The following is a 21,701-nucleotide window of genomic DNA, read 5'->3' as shown; positions in this document are numbered from 1 at the left end:
CGCAAGTATGTGGTGAATCCTTGACAACAAAGCATCGACTCCTATATGTGTCGTAACTGTACCCAATCCCAACACCTGTTGACCCCAATAGAGTCGGTAAATGAGTCAAAGTACAGTATTAGCATATAAAGTCTCAATGATGTTTCAAGTAGTAAGGACTAATGGTGTACAACCAAAACCGCGGACTTTATCCACTCGATAAGTGATAACCACTTGGAAAGTCCGAATAGGGTAGTTCGATCATTCATCATATGAATATCCATTTGCATGCTTTGAACATCTCCATGTACATTACCAATGAAACGTGGTACTTGGTATCACAAATGCTAGTCTCAATCTCGAGCGATCCTTATCCTTATTAGCGGACGGCTCAATTGACTAGGAACTGTTTAGAATATACAGTGACTATAAGATGTGTTTCATAATAGTGATCTCTCTTTATTCACTATCTCATCTTACTTACATTATAGTATATTCAAGTTCTTTATCAAAACATCAATAGTATATCACAATATAACAATATGAAGAAAGACAAAGAAAATGCCATTAATGAATGTAAATTATATTAAACAAAGATTGTTTATACATAGAGTCACAAAAGCCCTTAGCCACAAGTTGGCTAACCGGGCACCCACTCTTTCACCCACACCCACAAAATCTGGAAGTAAACCTAGGATCTCGATCGCTGACTTTGCTCACAGGCACTCCGAGCAATCGAACAATCTCCTAGATGTACAAACGTGTCATCCTATCAAAATAGTAGTCTCGGTTATAAGGAATGAAATGTGCTAACTTGGTGAGTCGGTCCACCCCAACCCAGATAGCATCATAATTTCTCTAGGTTACCGATAAATGGGTCACTAAGTCCATCGTAATCTAATCCCATTTCCACTCAGGAATATATAAAATGTGAAGCAAACCTCCAGGTCATCGGTGTTCTGCCGTGACCTGCTGACACACCAAACATTTAAAAACATGTTGATACACATTTCTCTTCATTCCCTTGCACCAGGACCTCGTACGCAGATCCTTGTACACCGAAAGGATTCTCATTCTTTATGACTAACACTTGTCTTAACACCTGTGACAACGTCGTTGTTCACATTTTCTGATTTCCTGAACCCTTCAGGTTCTTTTCTTGGAAATATCAATATTTATTCTGTTGACTCAAAGTATATTAGTACAATCCCTAGTATTAATATAATGACATCTATCTCATAACTTGATATAACACCTGAAAATGTGAATACTAATTATCCTACAATAAATAATAATAATTCCTTGCAGAATTTTGACTTGCGCCACTAGATGAACAAAACTGTTTCATCTATTTTTGGAAAAGTCCTTAAATCAAAACAATCTAGCTAAATCCTAACTCGATCTCATCGAATCAGACATAACAATGGCCTAACTCATTCAATAAAAATCCCAGAAAATCAGTGAAAACAATCTCGCTAATCCTGGTAACTTAGATCTCAGATGTTGTCCTTTTTCCATGTCTAAACACTTGATGCTATCCTGTTAGTATCCATTTGGAATTCAAACACTTGCTAGATCAATTTTTGATAATGAAATACCTGAAATACTGCATAAACATTTCTGAGTATCGCTTACAAGGTTACTGTATTCATCCAATCAACAATCTCACAGTTCAGTTCTTAATCATCAAGTAATAAACAATTCCAGTCATTTTTTCTACAAAAGAAAATTTACCTCCCCCCATCACAGGGTTACAACATATGTATCTATCAAAGATAGATTAGAATTAAAACTTCTTATCAACTCTTCTTAAGCAGAAGTAAACCCAACAGCTGAACTGACATATTTCATGGAAACAACTACGTTTATCTCTAACTGTCTCAGATGATAGTCACAAATAGTCAATGGACATTAATCTTGCACCAGCCTACTTGACTAATTCAAAGCAAACATGAACACCTAAGTGTTAAACTTTAACTATCCAAGTGAATTTCTCATACTGCTGAATCCATACTATAACTTACAAGGCTTATGAAATCCATCAAACACTAACTAGATCCACCATCTAGTAGATCTAATACTCTTCTGATTCAAAATTTTCTTAGTGAGGATTTATCTCATTACAGTTCTTATCCACCAATAAGATCAAGTATCCTTTCAAGGTTAACAAACTGATACCAAATTATACTTTAGCATAACTGTTGCAATGATCTCTAGAATAAGTAAATTTCCATAACCCTCTGAAGTACAAAAGTCTTTCAGAATAACATTGGAAAAATACTCCACCAAGTCTAGTCCTGATCACAGTTCACGTCTGCCAGTATAAGTCATCCCAGTATCCTGATATAAACATGTCTTTACTTGACAATCCAACAATCAAATTCTAGTTCTTACAGGAAAACTTATCTAAGTAAATCCATCACTTAGAATTCTCATTCATTAAAATAATCAAGATCCTGATTAATAACTACATCCATGATAGAATCAGTCAATTCTGGTCAAACCTCTTGGTTCTCCCCCAGTATCACATGCGAGAACTATCCGTCCAGAATATATACCTTTCAAGGAATACTTTCCCAATATTATTCTATCCACGGAAACTAAAACCTGAATCTCCGACGAAGTCAGACGATAATTCATCATATCCCTTGGCACTAATCCCAGCACCAAGAATAATTCTAGAAGACTCAAATAAATTCTAAACATCCTCTTGATAGTTATGCCCATTGCTATGACTGTACATACATCAAGACTGAGGTAAGTCTTCCTATAATGCCAAAATGGAACAGAAGAATCCTTCCAAAGTACACCGACATAAGGTCGCACTTACTATACCATCTCAAAACCCGATAGTCATCAACACCCTGGCATAACTCATCTCTGAGTCTATGATAAATCATTATCGAGTAACATTCCTATCCGCACCAAAATCATTGGTCAAGGAGAATTTGATTAACTTTACAGAAGCACAACTCAAATCCCGAGTTTGCAAACATCTGACAATCAAACCAGTTCAATATCAATTCCACTAAATTCTTGGATTAAACAACGAAATCCCAAATCAAAGACGGAAACTTATCTGCTTAGAGAAATTTCTTGTCAAGGAAAAATCCATTCCAAGACTTTTCTGACAACATGACATCTGTACGAATTCTCTGGAGCACAAAGGCCTCCAAACAACCTCTGAAGTATGAAAATGTAGTGGCCCGTAACCAAACGAAGAGATTAAGGAACTAATTGTATTTACTTAAGTTGGGTTCGGAGGCTCCATTGGTGAGATCGAACGGTCCGAAGTCCGAGTTCGGACGGTCCGAAGAGTGGTTCGGACGCTCCGATCGTGTTGCCTACAGTCGTCATGGATGACGTCATCATGCTGACATAAGCAATGACGTAATATCGGGTTCGGACGACCCAAAGCCCAGCTCGGATGACCCGAACGTGTTCGGACGACCCGAAGTCCAGTTTGGACGATCCGAACTCCGTCTATAAATAGGGGGTGCCGAGCTCATTTTTGAAGTGCACCAATAACCTCTTCTCTCTCGATTCCTTAGCCTTCTAACTCAGATCTAGGGAATTCTGCGTCCCGTGGGGAATTCAGAAGTGGCATAGCAGTCCAGGCATTGTAGCGAAGCTGGGGCTAGTTTGGAGGCATTCGACAGCAAAGGGCTAACGACGGACGAAGGTATAGCTTTTGCTTCCTATAAATATTTAGGAGTATGCAATAGCTTAGTTAAGGCTTTTAGAGCAATATAATGATAGTAGTATCATTTGGCAGTGTAGAGCAGACTATAGGCGTGGACCTAGAGTTGGTAGAGCTTGCATTGAGTTGAGGTACGAAAGTACTGTTCGAGATATCCTGACTGAGTATGCATGTATTATGTGACTGCATGGTTTATATGTCATTGATTTATGCTGCATTCATTTGCATACTGAGCTATCTCCTTCGAGATGTCTGTTAGTAGGGTTTTTCCCTATCCTGTTAGTGGTTGGACTTCCATCGATTTGGGTCTGGCATGTCCACTGGTATTATGGTATGGGAGCCACCTCCTGAAGAGATGGCACAACGTGCTACATACCAGGGCCCGGTCTGTCTCTGTTATCTAATTCTTGACCTCGAGTTTATAGGGAGTTCACTTTGCATGCATGTATACTCATACTCTCGTACTGAGAGTTTTATGCTCATGTCTCGTACTCTATGTTTTTGGACACCCTATTCAATGGGGCAGGTTTGCGATTGGATGAGGCGGGTGGATCCAAGAGGGGCTAGGCAGTGGTTGGCCAGTTGGAGCTTCACCTAGGTCTTATTCTATTGTTATTTGGATTAATACAGCTGTTCGATTGGGTTGTATTATTTTTGGGTATTTACAGATTCCTTGCCTTGGGATTGTATAATGTTTATGGTTTTCGCAGCTTAATTCTGATTACTGTTTTGACTAAGTTAATTGCATGCCTAAGTTCTGTTTAGTAGGTGATCCGGGTAAGGGTCACTACATTTATGTTATCAGAGCATGCAAAGTATTCTTGGGATTTAGATTCTACATAAGATATCCGCTAGGTTAATTTTGTAGATGGCAGATCGCGACGACCAGAGTTCTCATGGTAGTATTGGTGGGCGTTGGGGTGATGCCGACCGGGAGCCTCGTCGGGAACGCCGCCATCGTCATCGAGATGAGGACTCTTTCAGTGTACGTCGATTCTTGCAGATGGCACCTAAGCCCTTGGTTGGAGGTGAGTCTCCAGAGGATGCGGAAAACTGGTTAGACCGCATGGAAACGACTTTTCTGACTTTCCAATGCACCGAGGAGCAGAAGATGGAAACACTGGGTTATCTTCTGGATGGACGTGCGCGCAGGTGGTGGAGGTTTACTTCTACACCTTTTGTTGCGGCGGGAGGAGTGGCCACCTGGGCTGAGTTCCGCACAGCTTTTTAGAAGCTGTATTTTCCTCCTGCACTCCGTCAGTCGAAGGCGGGCGAGCTACTGAGTCTGCGATAGGGAGCCATGTCTATTGATGAGTATCAACAGAAGTTCTTTGATCTGCTATCCTATTTCCCCGAGATTGCCGACAACTCCGAGATGAATTATAATCTGTTCCTTGAGGGACTTAACCCTGAGATTCATGACCGTGTGCTGGTTGGTGATGACATGTCCTACGAGGGTTTGGTGAGCCGTTGTCACCAGGCGGAGGACAGCATTCGACGAAACAGGTTTTTCTCTCAGTCGAGACCTGCTAGTTCTTTGGGTCCCCGTGCCCAATCTTTTAAGAAGTTTGGATCTACTTCTTCTTCCTCTGGCTCTGCTGGTGTTGTCCATTTCGGAAGGAAGGACAAGTGTGATCACTGTGGGAAGAACCATCCGACCGACCGTTTCCGTAGAGCTTCTGGAGCTTGTTTCCATTGTGGAGAGACTAGTCATATCCGGAGGGATTGTCCACTACCTGGGGGAGGCGGTTCTGGTTCTGGTTCAGGATCTGGTTCTCAGGCCACCGTTCAGCAGAGGTCGCAGGGACAGCCTGCTGGGAGTTCTCTCTTGAGGCCACGAGCTTCTGGCCAGGTGTTTGCCTTGAGGCATGATCAGGCAGTGGAGGAGAATGAGAAAGTCATCGCAGGTACATTTCTACTTTATGGTATACCTGCTCTTGTACTTATTGACACTGGTGCATCTTATTACTTCATTTCTGCACGTTTTGTTAAGAGGCATAAGTTACCATGCATTGTACTAGACGTAGTGATGTCTGTTTCTACTTTGACGGGCCAATCTGCTTTGGCTAAGCGTCTAGTGATGGGTTGCCCTTTAGAGTTCGAGGGGAACGTCCTGTTATCGAATCTCATGGTTCTTACGATGGACGACTTTGATTGCATTCTGGGAATAGATATGTTGACTACCTATCGAGCTTCAGTGGACTGCTACCAAAGATTAGTATGATTTCATCCGAAAGGGAGCGAGAGCTGGTTTTTCTATGGAGAGGGAGCGCGACCCCCGATGCCTTTGGTATCAGCTTTGAGAGCCTATCAAGCTCTAGAGTCTGGCGGGGAAGGCTACCTTATCTATGCAGTTGATTTGTCCGCTGAGAGCGTTGGGATAGATAGTATTCCCGTTGTGGATGAATTTCCTGATGTATTTCCTGATGAGATTCCGGGTTTTCCTCATGCTAGGGAAGTTGAGTTGGCATAGAGTTGATGTTGGGTACTTTGCCTATTTCTCGAGCACTGTATCGTCTGGCTCCATCAGAGATGCGTGAGTTGAAGAAGAAGCTACAGGATCTTTTGGGCAAGGGGTACATTCGTCCTAGTGTATCTCCTTGGGGAGCTCCTGTTATTTTTGTAAAGAAGAAGGATGGGTCTATGCGGTTGTGCATTGACTATCGGTAGCTGAATCGAGTCACTATGAAGAACAAGTATCCTTTGCCTCGTATTGATGACTTGTTTGATCAGCTACAGGGTACTTCAGTTTACTCCAAGATTAACTTAAGATATGGGTATCATCAGTTGAGAGTCCGTTATCAGGACGTAGCCAAGACTGCATTCCGTACTCTCTATGGGCATTACGAGTTTCTAGTGATGCCATTTGGTTTGACTAATGCGCCGACTATATTCATGGATCTGATGAACCCTGTCTTCAGGGAGTATTTGGACAAGTTTGTCGTGGTCTTCATTGACGACATCTTGGTGTATTCGCGTAATACGGAAGAGCATGTTTCTCACTTGCGGTTGGTACTGCAGACTCTTCGAGAAGAGCAGTTATACGCCAAGCTGAGCAAGTGTGAGTTCTGGATGGATCGAGTGGTCTTTCTTGGCCATATCATATCCAGGGAGGGGATTTCTGTTGATCCAAACAAGATTAAGGCGGTGCTTAATTGGTCGCGACCAATGACAGTTGCTGAGATCCGTAGTTTTCTGGGTCTAGCAGGGTATTATCGTCGCTTCATTCTGAATTTCTCTCAGCTAGCTCGACCTTTGATGCAGCTTACCCGCAAGGGTGTGGATTTTGAGTGGTCCTCCGAGTGTGAGGAGAATTTCTGTGAGCTTCGATGGCGGTTGACTTCTGTGCCGGTGTTGACATTACCGTCAGGATCTGGAGGGTATGTGGTGTACACTGATGCTTCTCTTCAGGGGTTAGGTTGTGTCCTGACTCAGAATGGGCATGTGATTGCATACGCTTCTAGACAGCTGAAACTTCACGAGGACAACAATCCAGTCCATGATTTGGAATTGGCAGCCATTGTGTTCGCTTTGAAGATCTGGCGTCATTATCTGTATGGCGAGAAATTTGAGATCTTCACCGACCATAAGAGTCTCAAGTATTTTTTCACTCAGGCGGAGTTGAACATGAGGCAGAGACGTTGGATGGACTTGCTTAAGGACTATGATTGCGAGATTAAGTACCATCCGGGAGCTGCTAATCTCACCGCTGATGCTTTGAGTCGCAAGGTGCGACTATCCGCACTTCAGACTTGTTCGATGTCTAGTGCGATCAGTGACTGTTGTACTTCAGGATATACTTTCAAGGATAAAAAAGGTATGCAGAGTATCCAGATGTTTGCGATATTATCTGAGCTAGCTTTGTATACGCGGATTCGAGATGCTCAGATGTCTGATTCGAAGACCCAGCGTTTAGCTCGTCTAGCTAACGAGGGTAGCTCGTCTGGATTTCATTATCAGTTAGATGGCTTTCTGTGTTTGTCTGGTAGACTTGTGATTCCGCAGGATGTAGAGTTGCGAGAGGAGATTTTGTCTCAGGCGCATCGCACTAAGTTGAGTATTCATCCTAGGAGCAACAAGATGTACAAGGATCTACGTACTCGTTTCTGGTGGAAGAGAATGAAACGCAGTGTTTATCGGTTTGTTTCGAGATGTTTGGTGTGTCAACAGGTCAAGGCAGAGCACCGACGACCTGGAGGATTGCTTCACAGTCTGCCTATTCCTGAATGGAAATTGGAGTTTATCACAATGGACTTTGTGACCCATTTGCCGGTATCCCCGAGGAACTGTGATGCTATCTGGGTTATGGTGGACCGACTCACCAATTCAGCGCATTTCATTGCCTATAGCCGGGAGTACAATGTGGATTGTATGGCTCGGTTGTACATTCAGGAGATCGTTCGACTTCATGGAGTGCCTGTGACCATTGTCAGCGATCGGGACCCCAGGTTTACTTCTAGATTCTGGGGGAGTGTTCAGGGTGCGATGGGTACTACTCTCAGTTTGAGTACTACCTATCATCCGGAGACTGATGGTCAGTCAGAGCGCACTATCCGTACTTTGGAAGATATGCTTCGAGCGTGCGTTATGGATTTTTGTTCAGCCTGGCAGGATCATTTGACATTGATTGAGTTCGCGTACAACAACAACTATCATACTAGTATTGGGATGACACCTTTTGAGGCGTTGTACGGGCGACGTTGTCGTACTCCACTCTTCTGGGAAGAAGTGGGGGAGAGACAAGCTGATGGACCAGAGTTTATCGAGCAGGCGATCGACATTGTTGATCAAATCAAGAAATGGATTAAGACTGCACAGGATCATCAAGCCAGCTATGCTAACACTAAGAGTAGGCCTTTGCAGTTCGATGTCGGGGAGAAAGTGTTTCTGAGAGTGTCATCTTTCCGCAGAATTCTCAGATTTGGCCTTAAGGGCAAGTTGTCTCCCAGGTTTATCGGTCCGTTTGAGATCTTGGAGAGCATTGGCGATTTGGCTTATCGACTAGCTTTGCCACCGCATTTTCCAGTATTCACGACGTGTTCCACGTATCTTTGTTGCGACGGTATGTGGTGGATGAGTCCCATATTCTGCAGCGGTCTGAGGTTCAGGTGAGCAAGGATTTGACCTATGTTGAGAAACCTATTCGTATCCTGGATCATAAGGATAAGGTTTTGCGGAACAAAGTCATTCCTCTGGTTTTAGTTCAGTAGCAGTGTCGAGGCACTGAGGAAGCTACTTGGGAGCTTGAGGACAGGATGCGTGAAGACCATCCTGAGTTGTTTTGATTTCATTTTTAAGTTGTATTCAGTTGCAAACTCTGTAAGCGTTTGACTGGAATAAAGAATGTTTCTGATTTTTGTTTTACATTCAGTACTTAAGATCTGTTTTCGAGGACGAAATATCTTAAGTGGGGGAGAATGTAGTGGCCCGTAACCAAACAAAGAGATTAAAGAACTAATCGTATTTACTTAAGTTGGGTTTGGAGGCTCCGTTGGTGAGTTCGGACGGTCCGAAGTCCGAGTTCGGACGGTCCGAAGAGTGGTTCGGACGCTCCGATCGTGCTGCCGACAGTCGTCATGGATGATGTCATCACGCAGACGTAAGCAATGACGTAATATCGGGTTCGGACAACCCGAACGTGTTCGAACGACCCAAAGTCCAGTTCGGACGATCCGAACTCCGTCTATAAATATGGGGTGCCGAGCTCATTTTTGAAGTGCACCAATCACCTCTTCTCTCTCGATTCCTTAGCCTTCTAACTCAGATCTAGGGAATTCTAGGCGTCCCGTGGGGAATCCGGAAGTGGCATAGCAGTCTAGGCGTTGTAGCAAAGCTGTGGCGTAGTTTGGAGGCATTCGACAGCAAAGGGCTAACGACGGACAAAGGTATAGCTTTTGCTTCCTATAAATATTTAGGAGTATGCAATAGCTTAGTTAAGGCTTTTAGAGCACTATAATGATAGTAGTATCATTTGGCAGTGTAGAGCAGACTATAGGCGTGGACCTAGAGTTGGTAGAGCTTGCACTAAGTTGAGGTACTAAAGTACTGTTCGAGATATCCTGACTGAGTATGCATGTATTATGTTACTGCATTGTTTATATATCATTGATTTATGCTGCATTCATTTGCATACTGAGCTATCTCCTTCGAGATGTCTGTTAGTAGGGTTTTTCCCTATCCTGTTAGTGGTTGGACTTCCATCGATTTGGGTCCGGAATATCCAATGGTATTATGTTATGGGAGCCACCTTCTGAAGAGACGGCACAACGTGCTACATACCAGGGCCCGGTCTGTCTCTGTTATCTGATTCTTGACCTCGAGTTTATAGGGAGTTCACTTTGAATGCATGTATACTCATACTCTCGTACTGAGTGTTTTATGCTCACGTTTCGTACTCTGTGTTTCTGGACACCCTATTCCATGGGGCAGGTTTTGCGATTGGATGAGGCGGGTGGATCCAAGAGGGGCTAGGCACTGGTTGGCCAGCTGGAGCTTCGCCTAGGTCTTATTCTGTTGTTATTTGGATTAATACAGTTGTTCGATTGGGTTGTATTATTTTTGGGTATTTACAGATTCCTTGCCTTGGGATTGTATAATGTTTATGGTTTCCGCAGCTTAATTCTGATTACTGTTTTGACAAAGTTAATTGCATGCCTAAGTTTTGTTTAGTAGGTGATCCGGTTAAGGTTCACTACAGAAAACATCAAGAGAAATTCTGACTAAGGGTCGCGCCTCCTCACGTTTAGTCCCGGTCACAGTCCACAACTCTTGGTATTACTTGACCTGACATCCTGATGAAAATCCATCATCACAAAGCTACAATATAAATTTGTAGTGACACGTATCCGAAATTAAGGATTAATTGTAATTAACTCAATGATCAAGTTTAGATTAATTAAAACATGATTAAGGAAATTCTTGATGGATTAACAGAGTCCGAAAATGGGTCAAGAACACTCGGAAATAGTCGGGAAGGTCCGGAAGGAGGGCAATTAAAACCTATAGCTAATCTTGCTGTCTTCACTGGTCACTGGCTACTCCAAGCTCCTGGTGCTCAACCCTACACCTACACCTGCCCCATCTAATGGGATGTCCAGATACACAGAAAAGACTGGACGTGAGAGACTACCCTCAATACGTAAATACGGGTAAACATACAAACCTGATGCGTGCAAATGAATATGGCAGGGTATCCATATCTGGGATAACTGTATACAATCTGCTCATAATGGTGCCTAGGATATGAGTGGTACAACCCGGGACAATCCATTGAGTACACTTCTCATTCCTATCAAACATGGACCATGCCCTACAGATATCAGTGCCGGCTAACCTGTCGGTCGTGGGGCACTCGACATCAAAAGTCCAAACGGGGTTGGGTTAATAAGAAACTTGAACTGTGATTTGCACTAGCCATGGTGGGCCGAATTCCCAGTATTGCTTGGGAATCTTGTTTGCTTCAGAGGAGCATGGGAAGGATAACCAGTCTGAAAATCGTGTTAAGTAGTTACGTTGGAGTATAGCTTTGTGTAAACTAGATTCTCTTGAAAAGAGATTCATGATAGGATGTGTCAGCACCGAGTTGGGATTGGTGTTTCCTGACTAGAGGTGCTATGCACCGAGAGCTTTTGGAACCATTAGATTGTTATATTCATTGAATGATTTGACGAATGTCATAAGCCAATCGGGTTATGACTTGGTCTACGTCAGTATATGATTTTCCTTGGGACGATGATCTCGATCAAGCATGAGTTTGTATCCTTATCAGTGAAATCGTGCTTAGGACGGAAGACGTGCAGTAACCCAAAACCCATTTTAAGATAATAATATGTTAAACATGATTAAAGGTTAGTAATTAACCAATTCCAGGGTTCAATCGGACTTCAAAATCAAGAATTGGGCTTCCATAGTTTGGACCAGTTCTGACGGTCCGAAAAGGACTTCGGACGGTCCAAACTCAGCAACCCGGGGGCTTCGAAAAGGGCATGTTGACTTCGTAGTTAAGGCATGTTCGGACGGTCTGATAAGTTTATTTTATACACTTAATTTATATATGCTTTTAATTGTTAATTGCTTGTTTCGAGCAGATTTATGTGGGTATGTTGTTGTTTTTGTGTTTGTAGGAAATTATGGAATTTATGTGGAAAAGGAGGAAAAATGAGAAAAATGAGATTTGAGAGAAAATAATTAAAAGAATTGAGAAAGAAAAGAAGAAGAAAGAAAGAAAGAAACGATCAGACAAGAGAGAATGAATAGTGATGGGCTTTCCTTTATTGGGCTTAAGGATAGCGCTAACTTAGCGCTAAAGATTTGAAGGAGAAGCGCTATCGCGCTTGTTCATTGAAGAGTGAAGATTTGAGCCAGAGCCCTATGCACGCTCGCCTGATCTTTGGGGCGCCCGCGTGTCGCGAAGTTTGAGTTTGGAAATTTTAATCGGAAGGAAACTTTTGTATTTTGTGGGCTTTTGAGTGGGCTTTTGAGATACGATATAAAAGGAATACATTAGAATCTGAGAAAGAGGGGCCGCCACACACGTACAGAAGAAGATCAGAGAGTTGATTGTGGGATTTTTCTGGGATTTTCTGGAGCTTTATCGTGAAGAACGAAGACAGAGTTTGATCGACCGGACACGGCGTTGACGACGGATTTGTTTCTTTAATCTTTTATTTTATTCTGAATATGTTTGAATTTATGGATTATTGTTTTATTCAGAATTTTATTATGAACTAATTTTTTAGAGTCTAGAGGTCGGATGGAACCTGGTGTAGACACTTTCTTAAATTCTTGATTTTATTGAATTGAATTTCTTCTAGATTAATTGTTTTTTCTAGAATTGATTGTCTTTTCAATTATCTGATCAATAATTGATTTGTAATATTTATTTGAAATCTGGCACTCGGGAGAGGAGATTTTGAATAGGACCATTGGAAAATACACTGTTAATTGTTTATCTGACTCGGGAGAGCTTATAACTTTAACAGAGCTTTTAAAGAGAACATAGTTTTGAATTTATCACTGCAAGTAGATTCTTAATAGGGATATTGGAATTGAATTGTAGTTGATATATTTTATTCGGCACTCGGGAGAGGGAATAATACACGTAAGTGTTATTGGCTATTAATTGACTGAAATTCATGAAGATTAATTAATTAGGATTGATTGTTGTTGCAACCAGGTGAAATCTATACCTCTAGACCATTTTCTCTGATTGATTATTCTTGAAAGTTGTGTGTGTGCTATCTAAAATCAACTGATTATTTAGTTTAATTGCAAAATTCTTGATTATTGATTTTCTAGATAAAGTTTGGACTATTCTAATTACAAGCACTATTATTTTCATTTTACTCCCTGAGGGATCGATACTTGATTTTATCACTATATTAAAACTTGACACTCGTACGCTTGCGAGAAATTTTCACAACAAGTTTTTGGCGCCGTTGCCGGGGAGTAATTTTGATTATTTTTTTTAGTCTTGTTACCAATTAGTCTAGATTTTAATTTAGAGTTTTTTTTATTTATTTTAAGTTACTAATTAAATTTTTCTTATCTTTTAATTGCAGTCTATGCAACGATCTCAAAGTGCTAATTCTCTACTGTTTGATCCGGAGATCGAGCGTACTGCACGTGCTTTAAGACGAGCTAGAAGAGAAGAACTTGAAAGAATGGCTGAACAAGAAGCAAACCAAGCTCCCCTAGTGCCTATTAGAGATCACTTCAGACCGACGATCCAGGCTCACTATTCTGGAATCGCTCGAGGAACTATCAATGCAAACAATTTTAAGCTGAAGCCTGCATTAATCAACATGGTTCAACAGAACCAATTTAATGGGAGCGCCACTGCCGATCCTTATCTACACCTACGCACCTTTTTGGAGATAACCGATACGGTAAAAATTAATGGTGTGTCTGAGGATACTATACGCTTACGCTTGTTTCCGTTTTCTCTCAGGGATCAAGCCAGAAGTTGGTTGCAATCACTGCCGCATGGAAGCATCACTACTTGGGAGGTGATGGCAGAAAAATTTCTTGCGAAATATTTTCCACCTGCCAAAACCACCCAACTGAAGATTGAGATTAGTACTTTCAGGCAGATGGACTCTGAACAGCTTTACGAGGCGTGGGAAAGGTATAAAGAATTATTAAGACGTTGTCCTAACCACAATTTTGCAGATTGGGAACAGATTGAGTGGTTTTACAATGGACTGAATGCGCCTACGAGAATGAATGTGGACTCAGCGGCTGGAGGTACTATATTTGCGAAGGATCATCTTCAGGCTTATGATATGTTGGAGGAGATGACGGTCAATAGTTTCCAATGGCCATCTGAGTGTATAGGAGTAAAGAAGCCGGCTGGAGTGTATGCAGTGGATCCTCTCACGTCCATCACTGCTCAATTATCTGCACTGACTACACAGGTAGCTTCTTTGAATAAAATTAATGTTGCAGATTCAACTGGACTTGAAGGATCACCGGCTATAGAGCAAGTCAATTATATAAATCCAAATGGCTACCGAGGTTATGGAGCGTACAGAGGTAATCCTATTTCCAATACTTTTCACCCTAATTTTCGAAATCATGAAGATTTTTCTTATGCTAACAATACTAATAAGGGTGATGGTAAGTTGTCTTTGGAGGATGTGGTTAGTACCTTTGTGCAGGAATCAGGTAAGAGGATGGCAAGAACTGAGTCTCGACTTGACAGTTTGGAGACGCACATGACCAACATGGGTGCTGTGTTGCAATCCATGGAAACCAGCATAGGGCAGTTGGCGAACGCACTGAAGGACAACAACCGCGGCTAGTTCCCTAGCAATACTGAGGTAAATCCCAAGGAGCAGTGCAATTCCATAGAGTTGAGAAGTGGAAAAGAAGTTGGAATTCAAGAACCTGCTGTTGAAGAGAAGAAATTTGAGGAAAAAGTTGAGGAGAAGGAGCCAAAACCGATGTATAAGCCTCCACTTCCCTACCCGCAAAGGGTCAAGAAGAAAGCATTGGATGAGCAGTTCTCCAAATTCTTGGAGGTTTTCAAGAAAATTCACATCAACATCCCCTTTGCTGATGCTTTAGAGCAAATGCCGAACTACGCGAAATCATCAAGGAGATGATGTCCAAGAAAAGGAGACTGCTAGAGAACGAGGTGGTCAATTTGACTGAAGAGTGCAGTGCGGTGCTGCAAAAGAAGATGCCACAAAAGCTTAAGGATCCAGGGAGTTTTACTATTCCTTGTTATATTGGCTCTTCTTATTTTAATAATGCACTTTGTGATTTAGGGGCCAGTATTAATTTAATGCCATTATCTATTTACAGGGCCTTGGAGTTGGGAGACATGAAATCGACTAAGATTTCATTGCAATTGGCGGATCGGAGCATTAAATATCCACTAGGAATTGTTGAAGATGTTCTAGTCAAGGTGGATAAATTCATATTCCCAGCGGATTTTGTGGTATTGGATATAGAAGCAGATCATGGTGCTCCGCTCATTTTTGGGAGACCTTTCTTGGCCACTGCCGATGCCAGGATGTTGCCATCTGGGCATACATCCGATGTGACTAAGGTTAGAGCTGGACTGGTGTACTGCATTGTGACAGGGAAATCCGTTGATGCTGGGAGAGTAATTCAGGAGTCTATTATTGCTGCAGTTAGGGGTTCCTCGACTATCAGTTTACCCCACTCGTCTTTGATTACTCAACTTTGCCGGTTAGCTGGTGTTGTGTGGGATGATACGGAGCAGATTCTTCCAATTCGAGGTCCTATAAGAATTACTGGTGCATTGAGACGAGACAAGAAGAAGAAAGCAGCCAGTACTTCTGAACAGGCAGCTGAACCACCGCAACCCTCGGAGCCACTACCACACTTTGAGCCAGCACCTTCCCATTTGGAAGGACATATGTCACTACCGACACATCCGGCCCCTGAGTATTCTACTCGTGATGATTCTATGGCCGTGCTTTCTCAGATGAAGAAGCAGTGGAAGATGATGCGAGCACACATGCCATATATGCATGATTTCACTGCCGCTCTTGCCCAGAATTATCCGCCCACTGTTGTGCATTATCCAGCTCCTCCGCAGTGGTCTTCTGATGATACTACTGCTGCTGCACCTTCGTTCCATGGAGATGATGATGATGACGCCAAGTCCTGATGCTCGGTGTCGAAGGTATGAGTTCCTTGTTCTTTTTAATGTTTTTAATCATTAGGGAAAATGATTACATTAAGTTTGGGGGGAGAATTAGTTTTTTATTTAGTGATTTAGTTGTTTGGTTGATAGTTGAGTAGTTGAATTTTATTGTGTGCTTTATAGATAAAATTTTTAATTGTTGTTTTTGTTGAGTTGAGTTGAATTGAGTTGAGAAAGAAATGGATGCATGGCAAAAAAAAAATTATTTTTGTGCTATAACTGAAATCCATGATTGTCTACCTATCTGACAAATATTTTTGAAAAAAATGGAACCAATTAGATGAACAATTTCCTATATACTCTGTGATTAATACTTGAATCTAATTTTTGAGACATACAGACATAGATATGATTGAGGCATTGTTTGAAATTTTTGGGCCTACTTTTCATTGATTTTATCCTTAGTTGCCTATTTGAGCTACACTTGTATATTAGTACTTTGAGGTACAAAAATCTGAAATTTGTGAAAATCATCTTTAACTGCTGATGATTATTCTTTTTCTGCACTGATTGAATTTGTATGATTTAATTGTGGATTGAGACTTGTCTAGAACTAGTTCGGACACTCTTCGAGGCGAAATACTGGCAAAACTGAGATTAGAAATGATTTAGGCGATTTTTCTGAATTCGTTTGAGCCTTTCAAGCTACCTATTACTATTTTATCCCTAGTACCTTGTTTGAGCTTTATTTTAAAATCGAATGGCATGCATGTAAACGTGTGATTATACCCCCATTCGTCATTATTTCAAGGTCCTACATTGACTACCTGAATAGCCTATACACTATTTCCTACCTTTAAGGGAGTAATTTGAATGCTAAAATGTTTTATACTCCTAGCTTTATTTGTGAAAAAAAAGGATTGGTGTGGTGGATGAATTGAAAAGATGAAAAAAAGGTAGTAGAAAAAAAGAGTGAAAAAATATGGTTGAAAAAGTTGTGAAAGAAAGAAAAAGTTCTGAAAAGAAGAGTTGTGAAAAAGTTGAAAAATGAAGTGAATTGATAGAATGTGAAATTGTGAATGAAAAAGGAGTCGTAATTGAGTTTGATAATATGAATTACTCCTTATTTTGAATTCTTATCCTTCATTTGTAGCCATGAACCAGGCCTTACATTATAAGCTGAATAAGTCCTATTGACCGAGTCTCAGTTGCCCAATATACTAGTGGAGAAGAGTTGCAAGAATTTAGCATATGGACTGTTGATTGATGCTTTTAATGATTATGAATTTTGATCGAAACATGCACACACTATTATTCGTTGCATTTACCTGATTGTGAGCGTTTTTTATAATTATCCTATTTTTGATCCCTAGCTACCTTGAAAAGACCTCATGATCTATGAATGTTTGAATTGAACTTGGAGAATAGTGTTTTGAATTTGAGTTGCGGAGATTGTGAGTTTATGCGGTTATTTTGTTATGATTGAAACTTTTAAGTGTTAGTTGGGTGTGATATGATTGGATTTGATATTATTTTTAAAATCATTGTTGAGGCCATTGTTCCATAATATTTCTTGACTATTCTTGTTGGTGTTTGATAGAATGAGTTGTTGGAATTTAATAGTTTTGCTCGGGACTAGCAAAAGTCTAAGTTTGGGGGTATTTGATAAGTGTATTTTATACACTTAATTTATACATACTTTTAATTGTTAATTGCTTGTTTCGAGCAGATTTATGTGGGTATGTTGTTGTTTTTGTGTTTGTAGGAAATTATGAAATTTATGTGGAAAAGAAGGAAAAATGAGATTTGAGAGAAAAGAATTAAAAGAATTGAGAAAGAAAAGAAGAAGAAAGAAAGAAAGAAAGAAACTATCAGACAAGAGAGAATGAATAGTGATGGGCTTTCCTTTATTGGGCTTAAGGATAGCGCTAACTTAGCGCTAAAGATTTGAAGGAGAAGCGCTATCGCGCTTGTTCATTGAAGAGTGAAGATTTGAGCCAGAGCCCTATGCACGCTCGCCTGATCTTTGGGGCACCCGCGTGTCGCGAAGTTTGAGTTTGGAAATTTTAATCGGAAGGAAACTTTTGTATTTTGTGGGCTTTTGAGTGGGATTTTGAGATGCGATATAAAAGGAATACATTAGAATCTGAGAAAGAGGGGCCGCCACACACGTACAGAAGAAGATCAGAGAGTTGATTGTGGGATTTTTCTGGGATTTTCTGGAGCTTTATCGTGAATAACGAAGACGGAGTTTGATCGACCGGACACGGCGTTGACGACGGATTTGTTTCTTTAATCTTTTATTTTATTCTGAATATGTTTGAATTTATGGATTATTGTTTTATTCAGAATTTTATTATGAACTAATTTTTTAGAGTCTAGAGGTCGGATGGAACCTGGTGTAGACACTTTCTTGAATTCTTGATTTTATTGAATTGAATTTCTTCTAGATTAATTGTTTTTTCTAGAATTGATTGTCTTTTCAATTATCTGATCAATAATTGATTTGTAATATTTATTTGAAATCTGGCACTCGGGAGAGGATATTTTGAATAGGGCCATTGGAAAATACACTGTTAATTGTTTATCTGACTCGGGAGAGCTTATAACTTTAACAGAGCTTTTAAAGAGAACATAGTTTTGAATTGATCACTGCAAGTAGATTCTTAATAGGGATATTGGAATTGAATTGTAGTTGATATATTTTATTCGGCACTCGGGAGAGGGAATAATACACGTAAGTGTTCTTGGCTATTAATTGACTGAAATTCATGAAGATTAATTAATTAGGATTGATTGTTGTTGCAACCATTTGGGTTGACGAACGTGCCCGCGGTCTTCATGGATCTCATGAACCACGTCTTCCAGCCATATTTAGATTGGGTTGTTATTGTTTTCATTGACGACATCCTCATCTACTCCAAGGACCAAGCGGAGCATGCCCAACACTTGAGGACAGTCCTTGAGGTGCTTTGAGATCGGAAATTTTTTGCTAAGTTCGACAAGTGTGATTTTTGGTTGGAGAGAGTAGCATTCTTGGGTCATGTAATCTCCAAGGGTGGTGTAGAGGTTGATCCCTCTAAGGTTCAAACAGTGAAGGAGTGAGCTATACCAAGTAATGTATCGGAGATTCGCAGCTTCCTAGGTTTGGCAGGCTATTATAGGAAGTTCATCAAGGGCTTTTCGTCCATTGCAGTGCCCTTGACCGCATTGACCAAGAAGAATGCTAAGTTTGATTGGAGTCCGGAGTGTCCAGAGATCTTTGACGTATTGAAGACAGCTCTCACGTCAGCGCCGGTTTTAGCCATGCCATCTGTGCAAGGTGACTTTGTTGTTTACACGGATGCTTCTAAACTGGGATTAGGAGCAGTTCTTATGCAGCGGGAGAAAGTGATTGCCTATGCTTCCAGGCAGTTGAAGGGACATGAGAAGAACTACCCTACTCATGATTTGGAGTTGGCCACAATAGTCTTTGCACTCAAGATTTGGAGGCACTATCTCTATGGAGAAAGGTGCAAGATCTTTACGGACCATAAGAGCCTCAAGTACTTCTTCACCCAGAAGGAATTGAACATGAGGCAGCGAAGATGGCTAGAGTTGGTGAAGGACTATGACAGCGACATTAGTTACCATCTGGGTAAGGCTAATGTCGTTGCGGATGCCTTGAGTAGGAAAGCAGCAGTGATTTCCTCCTTGTCAGTGTCTAGGACTTTGCAGTATGAGATTCAAAGGTTTGATTTGGAGTTTTATGCCAGGGGTAGAGCACCCCGATTATCTTCATTGGCAGTGGGGACTACACTGTTTGACCGTATCCGTGCTGAACAAGCTAATGATGAGCAGTTAGGTAAGCGGAGACAGAGAGATAAGGAGAGGAGTAGTGGTTTGTACTCAGTCGTTGACGGGATTGTGAAATTCAAGGGACGGTTTTGGGTGCCTACAGGTGATTCTTTGCGAACTACGATCATGGCATAGAGGCTCATGCATTATCGTACTCCATCCACCCAGGGAGTACGAAGATGTATCGTGATCTTCAGTAGTTATATTGGTGGTCGGGCATGAAGCAAGACATTGCCCGATTTGTGGCTGAGTGTCGGACTTGCCAGCAGGTGAAGGCGGAACATCAGAGACCCGCTGGTTTACTCAAGCCTCTCCCTATCCCTGAGTGGAAATGGGATAATTTTACGATGGATTTTGTAGTGGAATTGCCAAGGACGGTGAGGAATTCGAATGCCATATGGGTTATTATAGACCGTCTCACTAAGTCGGCACACTTTCTACCGGTTAGGACGACCTACTCCATGGCTCAGTATGCGGAGTTATACATCCGTGATATAGTCAAACATCATGGTATCGCTGTCTCCATAGTCAGACCCACGGTTCACTTCGTCGTTTTGGAAGAGCCTTCATTCAGTGCTGGGAACGAAGCTTTTGTTCAGTACAACATTTCACCCTCAGACGGATGGACAATCCGAGAGGGTAATACAGATATTAGAGGATCTTTTGTGGGCCTGTTCCATTGACTTTCAGGTCAGCTGGGAGTCGAGATTACCCTTAGTGGAGTTTGCGTATAATAACAGTTATCAGGCCACTATCGGTATGGCACCTTATGAGGCATTGTATGGCAGACCGTGTAGACCACCGGTGTTGTGGACCGAGGCCGGTGAAAGATCGGAATTAGGACCGGAAATTGTACAGCAGACAGCTGAGGTTGTAGCCAAGATCCGAGACAGGATGAGGACTGCTCAGAGTAGGCAGAAGAGTTACGCTGATCATAGGAGGAGAGACTTGGAATTTTTGGTGGGAGATCACGTGTTTGTCCTAATAGCTCCTATGAAAAGCGTGATGAGGTTTGGCAAGAAAGGGAAGTTGGCACCGAGGTTCATCGGACCTTTCGAGATATTGGACAGGATAGGGGCATTGGCGTATAGAGTAGCCTTGCCACCTAACCTTGATGGAGTCCATAATGTCTTCCACGTGTCGATGTTGAGGAAGTACATCTCGAATCCGTCTCATGTGCTCAGTTGCGAACCTCTTCAGTTATCTCCCCACATGACGTATGAGGAGAGGCCCGATCGGATTCTTGGAAGGCAAGAGAAGGGACTTCACAACAAATCGATACCAATGGTCAAGGTTGGTTGGTTGCACCATACAAATGAGGAAGCTACTTGGGAGACAGAGGTTGACATCAGGACTCGCTACCCGTAGCTCTTCGGTAAGCTTTAATTTCGAGGACGAAATTTCTTTTAGGGAGGGAGGAATTGTGTCGCCAAAAATCCATAAATTAAATTCCATGCCTAAATTAGTTTCAATGTTTAAAATTCTAAAATTCTTGTTAATTTAAATGATTTAAATCTCCTTAGAATTTATTTAGATGATATTAAAATTTTAACTGCTTAAATTTCATATATTGGTGACTTCCGGCTTCGGCACGCGGCAAAGGCGAACACGACGGAAAAATCCTTCATTTTTAAATATAGATGACCTAAATTTCATGAGAGGTGAGAAAATAAAATAAAACCTTTATTTTTAGATTTTCAATTTAAGAAAAATCGCGTAAGCGCATTTTAGCCCATATTCTTTAAATTTTCCAAATTAGCCTTTTTGGACCCGGACAAGCGAAATTTCATTATTGGCATTTAAAATTTAAGATTCTAGACTTAGAAATTTAAATTAGGGGCAATTCTACAAGCTAGTGTTGTAAAATCAAAACTATCACTTTTATTAGTCAAAGAGCACTTTTTGACTTGCCTCACTCTCACACACTCACACCTATACATACATATACATATTATACCATACCACGAATTAAACCCTAGCACTCTAATTCAATTCTAGCCGCCATTTACCCTCACTCTCCCCTTACTATCACGCCATCCCATCCCCTTCCTCAAGAAAACCATCGGC

The 21,701-nt window shown here is 41.4% G+C and overlaps 1 protein-coding gene across 1 annotated transcript; it reads left to right on the top strand.

Moving 5' to 3' along the window:
• Positions 1-19,103: 19,103 nt before the first annotated feature.
• Positions 19,104-19,769, top strand: LOC140862297 (uncharacterized). The gene is made up of 2 exons (XM_073265309.1): positions 19,104-19,309; positions 19,469-19,769. Exons 1-2 carry the CDS (start codon positions 19,104-19,106, stop codon positions 19,767-19,769), a joined length of 507 nt encoding a protein of 168 aa, XP_073121410.1.
• The last annotated feature ends 1,932 nt before the right edge of the window (positions 19,770-21,701 follow it).

The sequence above is a fragment of the Henckelia pumila genome, chromosome 4 (assembly GCF_033568475.1).
Source record: "Henckelia pumila isolate YLH828 chromosome 4, ASM3356847v2, whole genome shotgun sequence".
Classification (NCBI taxonomy): Eukaryota; Viridiplantae; Streptophyta; class Magnoliopsida; order Lamiales; family Gesneriaceae; genus Henckelia; species Henckelia pumila.
The sequence above is the reverse complement of the archived record's forward strand: the minus strand, read 5'-3'. Positions and strand labels throughout refer to the sequence as shown.

What these genes read in the sequence shown, in the direction of transcription:
- LOC140862297 (XM_073265309.1), top strand. Translation starts at nt 19,104, where the DNA reads ATGCCATCTGTGCAAGGTGACTTTGTTGTTTACACGGATGCTTCTAAA. An exon ending in CACTATCTCTATGGAGAAAG is followed by an intron (nt 19,310 to 19,468) that starts GTGCAAGATCTT and finishes TGCCTTGAGTAG; the next exon opens with GAAAGCAGCAGTGATTTCCT.